This window comes from Vulpes vulpes, chromosome 7, assembly GCF_048418805.1.
Source record: "Vulpes vulpes isolate BD-2025 chromosome 7, VulVul3, whole genome shotgun sequence".
NCBI classification, from domain to species: Eukaryota; Metazoa; Chordata; class Mammalia; order Carnivora; family Canidae; genus Vulpes; species Vulpes vulpes.
The window spans coordinates 19,578,238-19,595,667 of NC_132786.1; the positions used below are offsets into that span (position 1 = coordinate 19,578,238).

The 17,430-nt window shown below is 55.4% G+C and overlaps 1 protein-coding gene across 2 annotated transcripts; it reads left to right on the forward strand.

The window, feature by feature from the left end:
* The first annotated feature begins 1,525 nt into the window (after positions 1 to 1,525).
* ABCB8 (ATP binding cassette subfamily B member 8) lies at positions 1,526 to 17,049 on the forward strand. Of its 2 annotated transcripts, XM_025993799.2 has the most exons (16): positions 1,526 to 1,913; positions 5,163 to 5,475; positions 5,856 to 6,011; positions 6,089 to 6,183; positions 6,306 to 6,411; positions 7,200 to 7,361; positions 7,489 to 7,574; positions 7,689 to 7,786; positions 8,124 to 8,229; positions 10,591 to 10,624; positions 10,787 to 10,923; positions 11,092 to 11,186; positions 11,322 to 11,455; positions 12,257 to 12,404; positions 13,858 to 14,108; positions 14,754 to 17,049. In XM_025993799.2, exons 1-16 carry the CDS (start codon positions 1,819 to 1,821, stop codon positions 14,877 to 14,879), a joined length of 2,142 nt encoding a protein of 713 aa, XP_025849584.1. In that variant the 5' UTR covers positions 1,526 to 1,818; the 3' UTR covers positions 14,880 to 17,049. The 2 variants fall into 2 exon arrangements, with proteins under 2 accessions (XP_025849584.1, XP_025849585.1); XM_025993800.2 differs by lacking the exon at positions 5,163 to 5,475.
* Positions 17,050 to 17,430: the final 381 nt, after the last annotated feature.

Genomic DNA, 17,430 nt, shown 5'->3' on the forward strand with positions numbered 1-17,430 from the left:
CTGAGAAGCATCAGAGCTGAACCAGTGGAGGGCAGCTGGGGGTCCAAGATTTGGAAGGGTAATTTGAATACCCCAGGATGAGCTGGCTGAGTTGAGTTCCTTGCTGCTGCCTCAATGAAGAGGAGGAGGCAGCTGCTTTGTTGGCATGTCTGACGCCATTCCTGAGGCCCTGAATCACCCGGTTTCCTACTGAACCCCATTCCTGAGGTGCTGACTCAGCCACCCAGGTGTCAGGGCCTCCAGGGCTGAAGCCTGAGGGCTGTTGTAGGGGCCAGTATCTAGGAAGTAGGGAGAGGAACACAGTGCTTCCCAGAGTGTTCATTGGAGGAATGTGGAGGCAATTGTGGAGTTGCCCACAAAACGTGAGTCCAGATACGCCTGTTTTTCTCCTTCCGTGCTGCCTTCTGGGGACAGGGATTGTTATAGTAGCTTGGGGCTTGCATAGTTTTATCCCTGAGCAACAGGGGCAGAGCTATGAAAACAGAGACTCACTCCTGGAGGTGGCATCCTAGTGCAGGAGATGGAATCCCCCATTGCAGAGGGGCTAGGGGATGCCCATTTCTTTGAGACATCTGCCAAGGTGGGTTATGTAGGTTTTGCCTGACCTCCCCTCCACCTCACTCACCCCAATATTCCACCATGCTCACATGAGGACCCCCTCCCATACTCCCAGCCCAGCTTCAAGCTAATCTGGCATATTTTCCTACCCAGTTCTACCCCGGATTCATCAGTTGACAGCCTCCCTATAACCATCCCAATTCAAGTCAGTTCATTATAAAGAGCACTTTTCTCTGCCAGGCATTTGGAGGGGAAGTGGGGTATGGATGAATGAGAGGGAGCCACTACCCAGAAGGAAGTCACAGCCCATGGGGGAGGTAGCTATGCAAATAATTACACAGAAGAAATAAATAAGTACTCCACAGAGGTGCAAGAGGAGTGCGGTGGGTGCCTTAGGCAAGTCACCTTGGCCGCGGTGAGGAAGGCATCTGCGGAGAAGGGTCTGGGGCGGCACTTTACAAGACGTCTCCACGCCAGTGGTTCTCAATCCTCTTGTTGTTGTTGTTAATTTTATTTATTTATTCAGAAGAGACACAGAGAGAGAACACAGGCGGAGGGAGAAGCAGGCTCCACGCAGGGACTCGATTCCGGGACCCAGAGATCAGGCCCTGAGCCAAAGGCACGCTCAACCACTGAGCCACCCAGGGGCCCCGTTCCCAATCCTTAAGGAGGGGAAGTGTGTCAGAATCACCAGGGCAGTTGTTTCCCAAATACACGTGGCTGCTGTCCCTGGAACTCTGACCTGCCTGGGAGAAAGGGGCGGGTGACAAGGCATGTTTCAAAAAAATTCCCCGGGAACATGTTTGTCCCTTCCTCCTGTAGGACCAGCACTCTTCACTCCTTAGACATTTCGGGACATCTAGAGTCCGCCGGGAGCACCCATGGGAGAACAGCCCCGAGGTCAGCGGCTGGCGCGTTACCATGGATACCCCGCGGTGGATGGACACAGTAGGAACACAGCGGCGGTGTCACCCCAGAGCTGACCCCCGTCAGAGGGCGGAAGGCACTGCCCCGCCTGCTCGGCCCTGCCCAGGCCTGGGGGCGGGCGGGCAGGCGGCTTCTCCAATCACAGTTCCGGAAGGAGGAAGATCGTGAAAGTCTTCTCCAATCACAGCCCTTGACAAGATTGATGCGTCTTTCCGCCAATCGTCGCCGAGGGGCGAGGGTGTTGTCGGGATGCGGGCCGGAGCCAACATGGAGCCCTCAATGGGATGAGGGTGAAGCTGCAGCGGTTGGCTGCTCCTGTACTCACGTTCCATCATGTTGGTGCATTTATTTCGGGTCGGGATTCGGGGTGGCCCTGTCCCAGGCAGGTTGCTACCACCCCTCTGCTTCCAGACATCCTCGGCCGTCAGGTAAAGAGTGAGAAATCTACTGGGAGCGCGGGCCGTTGACCGGCTGGCGGTGCATGGGGCCTGCCGGGAGATGGAGTCCCGGGCTCGTCCGAGGCCTGCTGGAAGTTGTAGGCCGGCCCAGGGGTGGGGGTGGGGGGTGAAATGTCACTCCCCGGAGCTTGGCCTCAATTATTTATGGAGAGGACCCAGGTGCCAGCAGGAGACTCGGCCCGTGTGTATCCGTGTGTGGGATGGCGGAGGGCACGCTCTAGGTCGGTGACCACACCGGGTCCGTTCTTCCCACTAGAGGGCGCCGTGCTGTACAGGTGTGAGCCTTGGGATCGCCGCGGATCCTGCCCCCATTCTGTGCTTGTTCTTGGAATTGGTCTGGCAATTTGGGCAAAAGTTATCAGTGCCCAGAGACATTTAATATTGGTGTTGCCCCCGAGAGTCAATATGAGCTAAACAAAAATGGTTCCTGGATCTGGATACTTTTCAGCAAAGATAAAGTCAATCTAGAAATGCGTGTGTGTGTTTTTGTGTGTTCACTCTACACATGTCAGCTCAGAGAGAGAGAGAGACAGGTAGGAAGGGAACATCGACCCTGAGACTGCTACTCCACTGGAGTGAATAACCTGTGGGCCAGCCAGGCAGCCTACTGGCAGTGGTGGGCGGAGTGGACTTGTGACATTTGGAAAGCCCATCTGACTAAGAGGGCAAGAGCTGGGCCAAGCTGGCGCTAAGAAGTACTGTTGCTGGGAAGTAATCTGCCAGTTCCTGGCAATGACCAAGCTCTGCTTAGAGTCTTAGTTTGGAGAAGATGATAGAAGCTGGAAAGTAGCCATGGTGAATTATTAAAAAGTTTGAAAACAGTCCTTAGGAAGAGAATAAGGGTATTGATATCATTTAAACCAGAGAGAAACCCAAGAAAAGAAATAAAATAATATCCAAGTTTTTGTGTATTCACAAGTGCAGTGTCTTTCAAATGTGCAAGTCACAAGAGATCATAAAATGAGTTTAGTGAGTCAGGATCATTTAGAAGTGAATATAATAGGGGGTGCCTATTGAGCATGTGACTCGATCTCAGGGTCATGAGTTCAAGCCACAGGTTGGGTGTGGAGCCTACCTTAAAAAAAAGTGAATATGATAAAATACATGTGTAACAAATTAGGGGAAGTATTGTTTTGTGAAGCATTTCAATTTTGTGTGACGCATTTTTCCTACTGGGTGGCAATGTACAGCATATTTCTTATTGTTGGCCTCAATAAGTCCGAAACTTTGCAACCAGTGCAATAACAGGTCAGGTCAAATTTTTCTCTTCCTCATTTCTTTTTATTTTTTTTTTCTTCCTCATTTCTAATGAGGGCACGCACTCAACAAACATAAGCATTTACTGAACACTTACCATGTATAAGAGCTCTGCTAAGTGCTAGGGATGCAGTGTGAATAAGATAGAGCTTTCTGCCCTCAAGAATGTAAAGCCTAATGGAAAAATTGGAAGGAGGGTGAGCTTCTCTGTCTAAAATTTAAGATAGTGACACCTGGATGGCTCAGTCGGTTAAGCATCTGCCTTTGCCTCAGGTTATGATCCCAGGGTTCTGGGATTGAGCCCCACATCAGGCTGCCTGCTCAGCGGGAGTCTGCTTCGCCCTCTGCCCCTCACTCTGCTCATGCTCTCTCTCTTCCTTTCTCTGTGCCTCTCAGATAAATAAAAAAAATTTTTTAAAAAGTGTCTAAGAATACAAGACTATCAGAGTAAAGGAAAAACCTCATCCTATTTGTTTTTTTAAAAAGCCCCTGTCCATCAGTAATGCCATTTAAATATTATTTTTCCAAAGGGAGTATTTTTCTTTATGATTGATTTATTTAAGAGAGAGCACGCACATATGCATGTGAGTGGGGGGTGAGGGCAGAGGGAGAAAGAGAGAGAATCCTCAAGCAGACTCACCACAGAGCTCAGAGCCCAAAGCTAGGCTCAATCCCAGGACCCTGAGATCATGACCTGAGGTGAAACCAAGAGTCAGCTATTTTTCTTTTTAGAGATTTTATTTATTTATTCATGAGCGACACACAGAGAGACATAGGCAGAGGGAGAAGCAGGCTCCATGCAGGGAGCCCGATGTGGGACTCCATCCCGTCACGGCCTAAGCTGAAAGCAGACACTTAACCGCTGAGCCACCCAGGTGTCCAAAGGGTCAGCCGTCCAAAGGGTTCAGCCGCTTAACTGACTGAGCCACCCGGGCGCCCCAACCTCATTTGAGTCTTTGAGCAATCCCACCATATACTCTTAGCCAGATAACTTCTGTTTCTAACAGGCTTCCCGTAGCCCGTCTTGCTCCCCTCCAGCCCTCTCCTCTCCACTATGATCTTGAGATGTAAATTTGATTATGTCATACCCCAGCCTAAACCGCCCACCATAGGTCCTCGTCACCCTCTAAAGTCCAGATGGAAACCGCAGAACACAGAAGGTGATTTGGGCATAGCATATCAGAGCTGAAGAGATACATTATTTGGATTGTTATTTCTTTTTTGTCCCGTTGTCACATAAGCACCCAAGACCTGGGAGGAGCCAGGTGAGGGGATGCAATGAGCACTGACCAGTGGTCAGAAGCCTTGGGGCCAGGCCAGGCCCTGCCACACACGGCCTTGGGCACATCACATGGGGCCACGTGGAGCAAGCCTGGGTTCTAGAATCACACAGCAGGTTCTCCTCTTTTCTAAGTTCTGCTGCTTGGGGACAGATTTTCTCACCTCTCCCAGCCCCCATGACACTTCTCTTAGCAAGTGAGAGTAACAGAACACATCTGCCCCGGAGGTGGAGGGTAGAGGCCAGAGGTTCCAGGTCTCACCTACTTGGTGAGACCCCTGCAGGCTCACTCCCTCTCCTGCTGCTCTGAGCCGGACTCCCTCAAGACTTCTGCGTCCTCATCTATAAAAGGAGGCCTGTGGACTAGCTGCCGTCCAGTACGCTGTCCTGTGATGAGAAAGGGTGTGGATTGGAGATGGTCGCTGACCTGTGGTGGCTGAGAAGGCCTAGTTGTGTGACCACACACACCTCTCTGACTTGACTACAGGCCATTGTCTTATTCCTGGGCCACTCGGCCTGTATGCATTCCTCTTAGAAACTGAGGTTGCTGAAGAGCAGCCCTGGGAAAGGCGGCGCAGAACCCCGTGCAAGAGGGAGTGCTGTCTGGAGGGCTCAGCCCACAGCTGGGCTGCTTTGAGGAATAGTCGGGGCCTCGAGCCATTGATGCCATTCTCTCCCCACAGGTCCTCCAACAGCCACCATGCCTCCTACCTCCTCAGGGCCGTGGCCCAGCTGAGGTCCCAGCTCCGGGCCCACCTCCCTCAAGCACGCCCAGCCCCCAGCCAAAGACCCTGTGCCTGGCGCTGGCTTGGGGGCATCCTTCTAGGCCCTGTGGTCTGGACTAAGTGCCCCCGCCTCGGCCTCGTGGCGTTGTGTGAGGCTGAGGAGGCCCCTCCTACCTACTCCAGACCTTATGTTGGGGAGTCTCGCTTTAACTGGAAGCTCTTCTGGCAGTTTCTGCGGCCCCACCTGCTGGTTCTGGGGGTAGCCATCGTGGTGAGTTGCCCCTCTCCATGCCTCCACGTCAGGGACAGGGAAGGAGCCAGTCAGGGGTTTGTGAGCACCACCCAGAGCTGCATGGGGACAGCTTGTCTGCCTCACCAAATCTCAAAGTAGACCTCAGGAAGCAGCAAGGGCTGGCTGGCTTGGGGAACTGGAAGCCAAGGGATACCAGGAGATCCTGCATGGAACAGCTGGATGTGCAGGGTCCAGGGGTCCCCAGGGGCTGGCAGCCTGGGCTTTAACTTAGCTGTCTCAGAGAAGCACAGAAGTAGCCAAAGCATGAACAGCTGTGGGGAGGGAGGGCTGAGGTCAGGGCCAGGGATGGGAAGGAATGTGGCTCCTTCTAAATGCCTGCTTTGCCACCCCTTGCCAAGCTGGCGCTGGGTGCAGCACTGGTGAATGTGCAGATCCCCCTGCTTCTGGGCCAGCTGGTGGAGATCGTGGCCAAGTACACGAGGGACCATGTGGGTAGTTTCCTGACGGAGTCCCGGAACCTCAGCACCCACCTGCTCATCCTCTATGGTGTCCAGGTACAGCAGGAGGGAGGGCCTGGGGGCACCCAGAGGAGCCGCCCAGGCGCCCCTGAGTGCTCTGGCCTCTCTCCCAGGGGCTGTTGACCTTCGGGTACCTGGTATTGCTATCCCGCATCGGCGAGCGCATGGCCGTGGACATGCGGAGGGCCCTCTTCAGCAACCTGCTCCGGTACTGCCAGCTACAGGGTGTGGGTAGGAGTGGCTGATGGTCCAGGTGGCAGGCAGGGGGCTCATCCTGAACTCACGTCTCCCTCTTCTCCCTTACGTCCTGCACCCTTGACCTATCATCAGGCAAGATATTGCGTTCTTTGATGCTAAAAAGACAGGGCAGCTGGTGAGCCGGTTGACAACCGATGTGCAGGAGTTTAAATCATCTTTCAAACTTGTCATCTCCCAGGTCAGTTCCCCCGGTTCCCCTGTGTGTACACACTCACACATGCAGATGCACACCCATACACACACTGTCTAGTGTAGACACAGCAGGCCAGCCCCATCCCACCTTGCTGTTGCGCCCTGAGCCTAGGTTCACACCAAGTGAGAAGCCTGCTGTCTGGCAAGGGCGTGGGTGAGGGAATGGGGAAGTTCACAGAAGGGAGGTACTGTGGCATCATCCAAGGTCAGTACGGGCTGTTTCTCTCCTGTTCTGAAATTCTACCTCCCCAGAAAAACCTTCTCAAGGACTCCGTCAAGAGCCTTTCCTGGACCAGCTTGCCAAGAGCAAAATCACCCCGGACTGCCTTGCCCTCAGAATACTTGGCATGCTGACAAGTGTGAGGAGGAGTGAAGGCTTTTTACTGTATTACTGGTGTCCCATCCTCATCCACCCACACTGTCACCGTGGCTGTTCGGTCATGCCAGACTGGCCCACAGCTATTCTGTGTGACATCCATATTCTACTCTTTTAGTTCAGTTCCTTGAGCAAAACACCAGAACAAACTGGGATTTGTCTAGGGAAGGATGCTGTGGTCCATAGACATTCTCACCCAGCCCTTTCATGCCCGCTAGTAAAGAGGGGGCTACGTTTAATGACCAGGTGGACTGCCATGTGGCCTCCCAGAGCCCAGACCTACGGCCTTGGCCTTGTGAGAGTCATGCTGTGGCCAGCAGATTCCTGGGAAAGTCATCCCTCACCCCCTGTCGTGATGCTGTTGCCACATGGCCTTCCTGCCTTCTGCCTCTGCCCAGGGGCTACGGAGCTGCACCCAGGTGGCTGGCTGCCTGGTGTCCCTTTCCATGCTGTCCACACGCCTCACGCTGCTGCTGATGGTGGCCACACCAATGCTCATGGGAGTTGGCACCCTAATGGGCTCAGCTCTCCGGAAATTGTCTCGCCAGTGTCAGGAGCAGGTACTGGCATTGCTGCCCATCCTCCCCACCTGCCCCATTGCTCTCTGCCCTGCCATTACCCCATTACCATGCCACCCCCCCCTCCCCAATTTCCAACCTCAGTGTCAACTTCCTGGACTCCTTGCAGGTTGCCAGGGCAACAGGCGTAGCAGATGAGGCCCTGGGCAATGTTCGCACGGTGCGGGCGTTCGCCATGGAGCACCGAGAAGAGGAGTGAGTTCCACACGGGGAAGAACTTGAAGCAGGGAGGATCCCCAAATGCACCCCATCAGCCCTGTACCCCACCCTGGCTGCTTCCTGATGGCCGGGCTTGGCCTCTCTCCCCAGACGCTATGGAGCGGAGCTGGAGGAGTCCCGCTGTAAGGCAGAGGAGCTGGGCAGGGGCATTGCCTTGTTCCAAGGGCTCTCCAACATTGCCTTCAACTGTGAGTGAGCGAGTCCCCACCAGGGGTGTGGGAGCACTGGGTCATGGCTGGGGATGAGCATGGATCAGCCAAGGAAGTCCCAGCGAGGCAGCAAGGGGCAGCTCTCCACGGGCTTGATGTCCCTTAGATGTCTGTCCAGTGCCAGCTGCCTGAGTGCCTCCCCCCAACACACATGCATGCGTTCATTCCCAAATGAAACAAAAGCGGACACTACTGAAATGACTTGTTGTCATTCCAGTCGGAGGCACAGCAGGGACTGGAACTGGGGACTCACCTGGGCTGTGTCCCCTGATCCTAGCTGCTTCCTTGCTAACCACCTGGCCCTTTCCGCCTGTAGGCATGGTCTTGGGCACCCTGTTCGTTGGGGGCTCCCTCGTGGCTGGACAGCAGCTGAGAGGGGGAGACCTCATGTCCTTCCTGGTGGCCTCCCAGACGGTGCAGAGGTGAGTGTGAGGCTGTTCCTGTCCCGAAAGAGCCCTGCCCCTGGCCCACCCAGTTTCCTCAGGGAAGCACAGGGTGCCTTCCGTGGGCGCCCTCCAACCTGATGCTCTGGGTGCCCAGGGATGCAACTGTCGTCTCCCGCCAGCTAAACAGCTCAGAAGGGTCCGTGACAGCTTTTTAAAAAGTTGGTGATTGTGGTAAAATACCCATAACATAAAATGTACCATTTTGACTGATTTTCAGCATACACTGTAGTAGCGTTTTGCATGCGTCATGCAGTTGTGTGGCCACTGCCACCATTCACCACCAGCATGCCTTCATCCTGCAAAACTGAAGCACTGTGCCCATTAACCACTAAGGCCCATGGCCCCTCTCCCCGCCCGACAGCCTCTGGCTCTGTGCTTCACCCACTGCGGGTCCCTCATACATGTGCGATCACACAGCGTTTGTCCTTCAGTGATGGGCCTTTTTTGCTCAGGGTGACATCTCCCAGGTTCATCCATGGCATAGCCCGTCAGGATTTCCTTCCTTGTTAGGGCTGAGAGGATTCCATTTGTGGGTTGACCATCTTTGACTTGCTCTTTACGAGCTTGCCTGCCGTCGTCTGCCTGAGTGTCCCAAGGATGAAAAGGTCACCCTCTCTCCCTCTTCCCACCCTCAAGGCTCAGTGTGCTCATTGCTCTGAGACCCACCCGCTCCACTGGGCCTGTCTGCCCAGAGCTCTTGCCTCCCTTTGCATGAGACCCTCAAGGCCTCCCCTTTCCTTTCTCTTCTAAGCTAAACACTACCAGTTCCTGCATCAAGCATAAATAGGTACTGTGATAAATAATTGAAGAGAGAATAGACTATCATAAATTACTGAAGAGTGGAGACCGGTATTACTGTTAACCACATTAAGGAAGTGCAGGGTCACCCCAGACACCCCTCCATGCCCCTTCCCCATGGCTTCTGATTCTCATGGCACTCGTGGCCTGGCTCTGCAGTGTGTCTTACCGCCTGTTTCCTACAGCATCCCTCACCATCACCCTCATTATTGTCCCAGGTAGAGCGGAGCCAACCCGAAGACAGGCTGGCAGAAAAGATGCCCATCCTCAGCCCTGTTTATGTCCAGTGCTCCCTAATATGGGCCCATTCAGACCTCTGAGTTCAGACTCTAGGTGGCCTCATCCCTCCTCCAGCCTGAAAACTGTTCCTTGGTGGCCTGGGTACCAAGAGGCTCTTTATTTTAGAGACAGGACTTGGCACTGACCCCAGGCCGAGCCCTGGCCTCTTGCTCTGGTCCTGAGGACCCTGATGAGCCCTGTGGTTCTCATACAGTCACCACATGACCCTCCACGGGCTGTGGTAGGAAAGTCTCCCTTTCCCTACACCTCCCAAGCCTGGCTCGCCTTCCCCTGAGCCCCCACTTCCCCATATGGCCTAAGTTCAGAACCTCTCCTCCCCACTGCACTGCCTTGCCTGAGCAGAGCTTTATTTCAAACCAAAAGGCCTAGGATGCCCATCCATACTATTCTCTCTCAGGCTGCTAGATGGAGCTGCTCCCACAGCCACAGGCCAATCCTTTTGAGGGCCCCTTACTACATGGAGATCCTTCACCACCCACTTCAGAGGAATTAGGGCTGTTTTATTCAGGAGGCTGATGGATTTCCTCCTGGGGTCCAACGGGGGCAGGGAAGGATGAGAGGCAGCCTCTACCTCTAGACCCCATTCTACATGTTGTTTTGTGGCACTGGGTCTGTGGAGGAGACCGGGAGGCACCCAGAGGGACCCCAGTCATGGGGTCTGCATGCAGGGCTGGGCCCCACTGGGAATGGGCTGCCCCTCTGCCCCCCACCAGGCCTCTTGGGAGAGCAAGGCCTGCCTTCTGAGCCAGCTCTGAGAGCCAGGGCACCACAGACATCACAACGAGTTATGGGCATCAGTTTTTAGGTTGCTGCCAGGCACCAGTGCCAGGCCCTAATGGCTTCCAGATCTCTTGTGGAGAATGTGCTTCCTTCTTGTCCACAGATAGCTCGCTGTCCCAGCTCTTCCTTGCTCCATGCCTCTGCACTCACTTTGGCAAAGGCCAGTAGCTCTCTGACCTGCCAGAACCACTTCTGTGCAGGCTCCTCCCCACCTTGTCCCCCCTGGTGCTGGAAGAAGTGACTTTCCTCTTCAAGAGTCAGTCTTTCAAAAAAAAAAAAAAGAGTCAGTCTTTCCCCTTCAAGGAAGAATGTGCGCACACTCTCAGACACATGGCCCAGTCAGGGACTGGTGACTGAGACGCGTGACTCACCTTCCAGCCGCCGACAGCCCTCCCCTCTGGCACCACTCTTCTCTTGGGCTCTGGGCCCCACTCTTCAGCCTTTCTCTCCTCCTCACAGGTCCATGGCCAACCTCTCCGTCCTGTTTGGCCAAGTGAGTGGCAATCGGGGGGTGCGCCCTGGGGTGTGGACATCAGATCTGGGCTGGCAGCGTGTCAGGAGCATCAGCTGTGTGCTGCAGGAAGCAGGTGTCAGGGTGGAGGGGACACTGTGAGCCCCGCCTCTCCCTCACCACAGACTTTAACCCTCTCCCCAGGTGGTACGGGGGCTCAGCGCTGGGGCCCGGGTCTTCGAGTACATGACTCTGAGCCCGTGTATCCCTCTGTCTGGGGGCTGCCGCATCCCCAGAGAGCACCTGCACGGGGCCATCACGTTCCGCAACGTCTGCTTCAGGTCAGCATTGGCAGATGGGTGCGGGGGTCGTTCCCTTTGGGCTCAGGAGTTTGGGTCAAGGTCTCCTTCCAAATAAGCTCCCCTCAGGGTACAGTTAGACTTGAGGGCCCAGGGCAGAAAGGGGCCAGGAACCTGGTCTGACCAAGGGTCTCTCTTGGCTCCTCCCAGTTACCCCTGCCGCCCTGGCTTCCAGGTGCTCAAGGACTTCTCCCTCACCCTGCCCCCTGGCAAGATCGTGGCCCTCGTGGGCCAGTCCGGTGGAGGTGAGAGGAACCCACCACCCTCCAACCCTATGGCTTCCCTTCCTATGGTGGCTGCTCAGCGTGGGGTGGGGCACAATGTCTAGAAACCATGCTATCTTCCCCAACCTCGCCACCTCCCCAACCCCCATTCCCCAGGAAAGACCACTGTGGCTTCCCTGCTTGAGCGCTTCTATGACCCCACGGCGGGTATGGTGACACTGGATGGACGGGACCTGCGTACCCTCGATCCGTCCTGGCTCCGGGGCCAGGTCATCGGCTTCATCAGCCAGGTGAGAAGAGGAGAGGCTTACCTCTCTGCACAGGCTTACTAGTACGTGTGACTTAACTTCCCAGACCCTCTCCCCTCCCTCTGACTTTTCTCTCAGCCCTTACACACATGGGACCTTCCCCCCCTTCCCACCCCCATCACCCCTGTTCTCTCTGGTGGAGCATCAGTGGGAGGGCTCTAGCCATCTTCACTGGCCCCCCCAGTGGTCATGGGATCTGAGGCATCCCCATAACTGCCCACTGCAGCTCTGCCCTCGTGTCCAGGGAAGGAACTCAACTAAAGCCTCCAAGCAGGTGGGGTGGGGTGCTGTTTTAGGATCCCTGAGTTCTCCGACAAACCTATGGTGTCCAGAAAGTGTAGAGACCCCTGCCCCCCACTAAGCATGGTCCCACAGCCCCACCCTGGGGCCCTCAGCCTTGCTCCTTTCCTTCTGTTTGAAGTGGTGCCGCCCAGCGAGAGGCTACTTTCCCCCTCTGAGTGGGTTAGGAGGGCACCCTTACCCACCTACCCCTGCAGGAGAAACCCAGAATGCAAACCCCCTTACTCCCATCTCTCCAGAGAGAAGGGCCCAGCTCTCCCAGCTACCTCCCCATCCCACTCCTCAGGAACCCTGTGCCCTGCAGGGAGCATGGCCTCTTCCACTTTGGTAGATCTCTGTTCTTCATCGATTTGTAATTTTCAACTGCCCCTGCTTGCCCTCCAAGAAGGTGGTTCTGGTGTGGCCAAAATCGCCTTTCCTGATGCACCCCTTCTGGGGTATGGGGCAAAGTCAGAATGTTCCATGCGGAGTCCCCACCCACAGGAGCCAGTCCTGTTTGGAACAACAATCATGGAGAACATCCGCTTTGGGAAGATGGGTGCCTCGGATGAAGAGGTTTATGCAGCTGCCCGGGAAGCCAATGCCCACGAGTTCATCACCAGCTTCCCAGAGGGCTACAACACCGTAGTCGGTGAGTCCCAGGGACAGCGTCCTGCTCGGATCTGCAGGGCCCAGGTTGTGAGGGGTCCGGGAGGCAAGAGCAGAGGCATGGCATCAGGGAAGACTATACCTGTGGCCTGGGCGGGCAGACCTGGTTCTGTGGTTTAGTCCCACACAGGCTGCAGAGACAGGGATACCACAGGGAGTACAGGCCCAGGACCCCCCGTCCTCAGACCCGACCAGAAGCACAAGGATATTACCTCCTTGTAATACCTTATGCTTCTGATTCCTGTGTCGTACCTGTGCTTTTATCACTTAATTTGAAAATATTTCCATCATGTTACCCACGGGGATTGACATGGCTGGATGGGTCTCCCTTCTGACTTACCCAGAACAGGGCTCAAGTAGTTCTGGAACATTAAAATATCACAGCCTCACATTAGAATATTCGTATCATAGCTTGCAGATTTGTGCACTCAGCTCAGGGGTCTTTTTTTCAACCTTTGGGACCGTGTTTTTTTATCTGGAGTCTTGGTTCTGTTGTGGAATATTCCAGCACATCTCAAGGTGTGGACATATCTGGGGTTTTCAACTCTTCTTGAAACTTAGGCCTCTGGGATCCCTGGGTGGCGCAGCGGTTTGGCGCCTGCCTTTGGCGCAGGGCACGATCCTGGAGACCCGGGATCGAATCCCACATCGGGCTCCCGGTGCATGGAGCCTGCTTCTCTCTCTGCCTGTGTCTCTGCCTCTCTCTCTCTCTGCGTGACTATCATAAATAAATAAAAATTAAAAAAAAAAAAAAAGAAACTTAGGTCTCAGTCTAGCTGAGATTCAGCCTGCTAAGTGGCACCCCCCGCACCCCGTCTTTAGCCGTCATTCATGCTGTGCTGCTGACCCAGCCTATTCCACGCAGTGCTCCGATTCCACACTACCCCGAGGGGAGGAGCCGTCCCCACACCCCTGTAGAGCAGCGCTTCCCTCATACCTCTGACCCTAGCATACTCCCAGGCCCATCTGCAGCTTCAGTCTGCCCTCACTGGTCTCTGACCGCTGTCACCGTGGTGCCCTTCTTAAGCTCCCACACTACTACCTCTGTTGTCTGTGGACACTGTAGACCAAGTGTGGTCTTCCCAGAATGCCCTGTGATAGGCCATCACTGCATTCTAGGGCCCACATCTGGGTCCTGGATGCCCCGCCCCCCCCCCCACCAGCAGTAAGACCCAGCCAGCCAGGAAAAGGTCTCAAGAACTGCAGGGCCTGGTGTGGGAGGGGCACACAGTGACTCTGAGGGGACACTGAGACCCACGTGCACACAGTTCCTGTTGGGTGTGAGTGTGTTGGTGCATGGGCCCAGGTTATGGGATCAGGATGTGTGTACAGTGCTAGGTGGGGCGCCTGAGGGACCAGATGGGAAGTTCCAGGTGGCCCCCAGTGCCCCTCTCTGAAGAATGCTTCGAGCTCCTCCCTTGTCCCCTTCTTCCCAGGTGAGCGTGGCGCAACCCTGTCTGGTGGCCAGAAGCAGCGCCTAGCCATCGCCCGCGCCCTCATCAAGCAGCCCACGGTGCTGATCCTGGATGAGGCGACCAGTGCACTGGACTCAGAGTCCGAGCGGGTGGTGCAAGAGGCCCTGGATCGTGCCAGCACAGGCCGCACCGTGCTTGTCATCGCGCACCGGCTCAGCACCGTGCGTGGAGCCCACCACATTGTCGTCATGGCCCGCGGCCAAGTCTGTGAGGTCAGCTGGGGGCTGGGCAGTGGCTCGGTGGGTTGGGCAGCTTCAGCCCTGGGCACAGTGGAAAGCGTGGCTCAGCTGAGCCGTGGGAGGGTCTGGCCTAGCCCAGGGGGCCCTGGGCCATATCCTGGAAGCAATACCCTGTGTGGATTCAGGAGTTCCTGCCCTGGCCTCTCGAGGCCCGTTTCCTTCTCCGTCCCATGGGGGTAGCAGAGCTGCATTAGGGCTCCCAGGACCAAGGAGAAAGGACTCAGAATTGTAGAAGGCTGAGCAGAGGGGCCTAGGGGCTGAGGTACAGAAAAGGCAACTGCTCAGAGGCCAGTGTGCAGCAAGGCTGGGGGACTGCATGGAGCCCAACTCCTGGCTCTGGCTGCTGCTTCAAGTAGCTTTGAACCCAAGTCTTTGGGTTCTGCAAGGGAGATAGAAGAATTCAGATGCTCTTCCAAAACCCAGCTAAGGAGAAAGGTGGTGCTGACAAATACAAACATGCCAGTGGCAATGTGTAACCAATTGTGCTTTGGGTTCATAGTGTCCCCAGAAGGGGCACTGGCTTAGGAGACAGGGAGCCCAGTGGCAGATAAGAAGCCAGCCCACCTAGAGCTCTGAGCTGGGTTGGGGTGACTACCTGCCCCTCCTTCCTCTCCATAGGTGGGGACTCATGAAGAGCTCCTGAAGAAGGGCGGGCTCTATGCAGAGCTCATCCGGAGACAGGCCCTGGATACCCCAGCTCCTGAGATGCCCAGAGGCCCCAGGAACCGCCCCCCCAAGTCCTGAGAGAGCCATTGGAGCTCTGGTCATGGCCGAGCATCAGTGTCCAAGGCCGAGGCTCAGCTCGGGGGAGCTTCCAGGGACCAAAGCACCCAGGATGGCCAGTGTGCTGGGGTGCAGGCTACTGCTGCTCCCCTGCTCACAGTGAGACCTAGGCCTGGTGCTGAGCTCGGGGAGGTTGGGACTGCTCCCATCCACTCTCCCCTCCTGATACCAGGCTGCCTCCCTCCTACCAGAGTCATGAATCATGGGGCTGCACAGCAAAGGAGGCTGAGTTCCCAGACCCCTGCTCTGTTCCCTTCCAACCCCTCTCAGAAGCCCTGCCAAGTCTGCCCTCTGCCTGACAGCCTGAAGGTGTGCAGGCCCAGCTCCAGGGCATCTCTACAAATCAGGATCAGGGAGTGGGAACGGGAGTTTACACTAGGGTCCCCACACCCACGCCAGGACCTCACCTTCTGGACCCTGACCCCCCACTCTCCTCTGTCCCCACTATCCCTGAGCCAGGGGAGAAGGAGCCCAGCCCGTGGACCAGCCCCTCGAGCCACAGTCTCCATCCTGAGAACACCTTCCCTTCCTTCTCCCTGCTTCATTAATACGGTCACTTTTCTAGATTTTGTCCCCCCCCACCCCCTGACCCCAGTCAACAGAACAAGGGGGTTGGGACATCTGCCCCTGGCCCTTGGAAAAGGGGTCAGAGGGGCAGGGCATGCCATGGTCTATTCCACAAGGAGCTTCAAGCTTACCAGGCTGTCTTAACCACTGCGCCGGGCCCATAGCTGGACTCTGTGACCCCTTGAGATTGTAGACTGCCCCTCTTCATGAGGATACCTCGCTCTAAAGGAGATAAAGGAGGAGCTGACACACACCCCAAACTCCAGCCACAGGGGTCCTATGGTGCTAAGTCACCAGACTGCTAGGGAGAAGTTAATACTTAGCTCCCAGGCTGACAAAAATATAAAATCAGTTGGATTTATCCTATGGGTTTATCCAAGGACAACACCATGGTTCTGGGGCAGCTACGATGTGTAGGACAGTGAAGAGTTGGCTGTGGCCAGAGGCCAGCTGGGAAGAATAGAGTGGCTCAGGTTGAGGAGCCAGGGCTGAGAGTCCCTGTGGCCTTTCGTGGGTGTGATCTAGGACCACATGCTACTTTGGGGACAAAGCACCTGAAATGTCCCAGAGCCACAGCACCCCTAGTATGATACCCTGCTTCCATACTGATCAGAGGTTGCATGCCAGGGTAGCCATAGCCCAGGAAGCAGAGCCACTCCCTAGTAAGTGCAGCCTAGAGCCAGCCTCAGGTCCCCAGCCAAGCTGGCACTGACCTCCAAGGGAGAGGCAGTGGAGGCGAGCTCCTGCCCTGCACCCCCAGCTCCAGCCCCAGCCACCCAGACTTCAAAATCAGGGCCTCCAATTAAAAAAAAAAAAAAAAGGGATCCCTGAGTGGCGCAGCGGTTTGGCGCCTGCCTTTGGCCCGGGGCGCGATCCTGGAGACCCTGGATCAAATCCCACGTCGGGCTCCCGGTGCATGGAGCCTGCTTCTCCCTCTGCCTGTGTCTCTGCCTCTCTCTCTCTTTCTCTCTCTCTCTCTGTCTATCATAAAATTAAAAAAAAAAAAATCAGGGCCTCCAAATCCTGCCCCCCGCCCCAACTAGGAAAGTAGTGCAGTCTGTGGGAGCCCTGAGTGGAAAGGCCGTGTGGTCAGCCTCACAATCACCACGCAGCCTTGGCCTCCACCTCGCCTCCCACCACTATTCACCATGGGTCATAAGATTGGCAATACTTCATCCTGAGAACTTAGAGTTTAAATGGGACCATCTGCAGGGCATCTGGGTGGCACAGTCAGTTGAGCATCTGACTCTTGGTTTCGGCTCAGGTCGTGATCTCAGGGTCCTGGGATCAAGCCTCGTATGGGGCTCCACACTCTGCAGAGTCCGCTTGAGATCCTGTCTCTCTGCCCCTCCCACTCGTGCCCATGTGTAGCGCACGCTCTCAAATCTTTAAACAATAATAGGGGATCCCTGGGTGGCTCAGCGGTTTGTCTCCTGCCTTTGGCCCAGGGCATAATCCTGGAGTCCCAGGATCGAGTCCCACATTTGGGCTCTCTGCATGGAGATTGCTTCTTCCTCTGCCTGTGTCTCTGCCTCTCACGAATAAATAATTTTTTTTAAAAGTCTTTGGTTTTGAATAAATAAATAAAAATAATAAATGGGATAATCTGTGACAAAGTACTTACAACTCAATGCTGCAGCCTCAGAAGCTGGTCACATCTGCACAATAAACTACTTCCTCCTTCCAAGGTGATATGTTCATTAAGCACCTGTTGTGTGCCACCGTGCCTGCCCTGCGACCGGGAGGATGATGTCCCTGACCCCTTGAAGCTGCGGTCTTGTCTGGAGGACAGAGAGGCAGGCAGGCAGGTGATTGCAGCACACTTTGTGGGAAGAGGCGGAGTAGAAAGAAGTTTCAGTAAATAAATTAATGGAGGTAAACGTGTATTCTCTCAGGCCAACAGTGCAGCATCTCCCCATTCGCAGGCACACGGGGACAGGTAAAC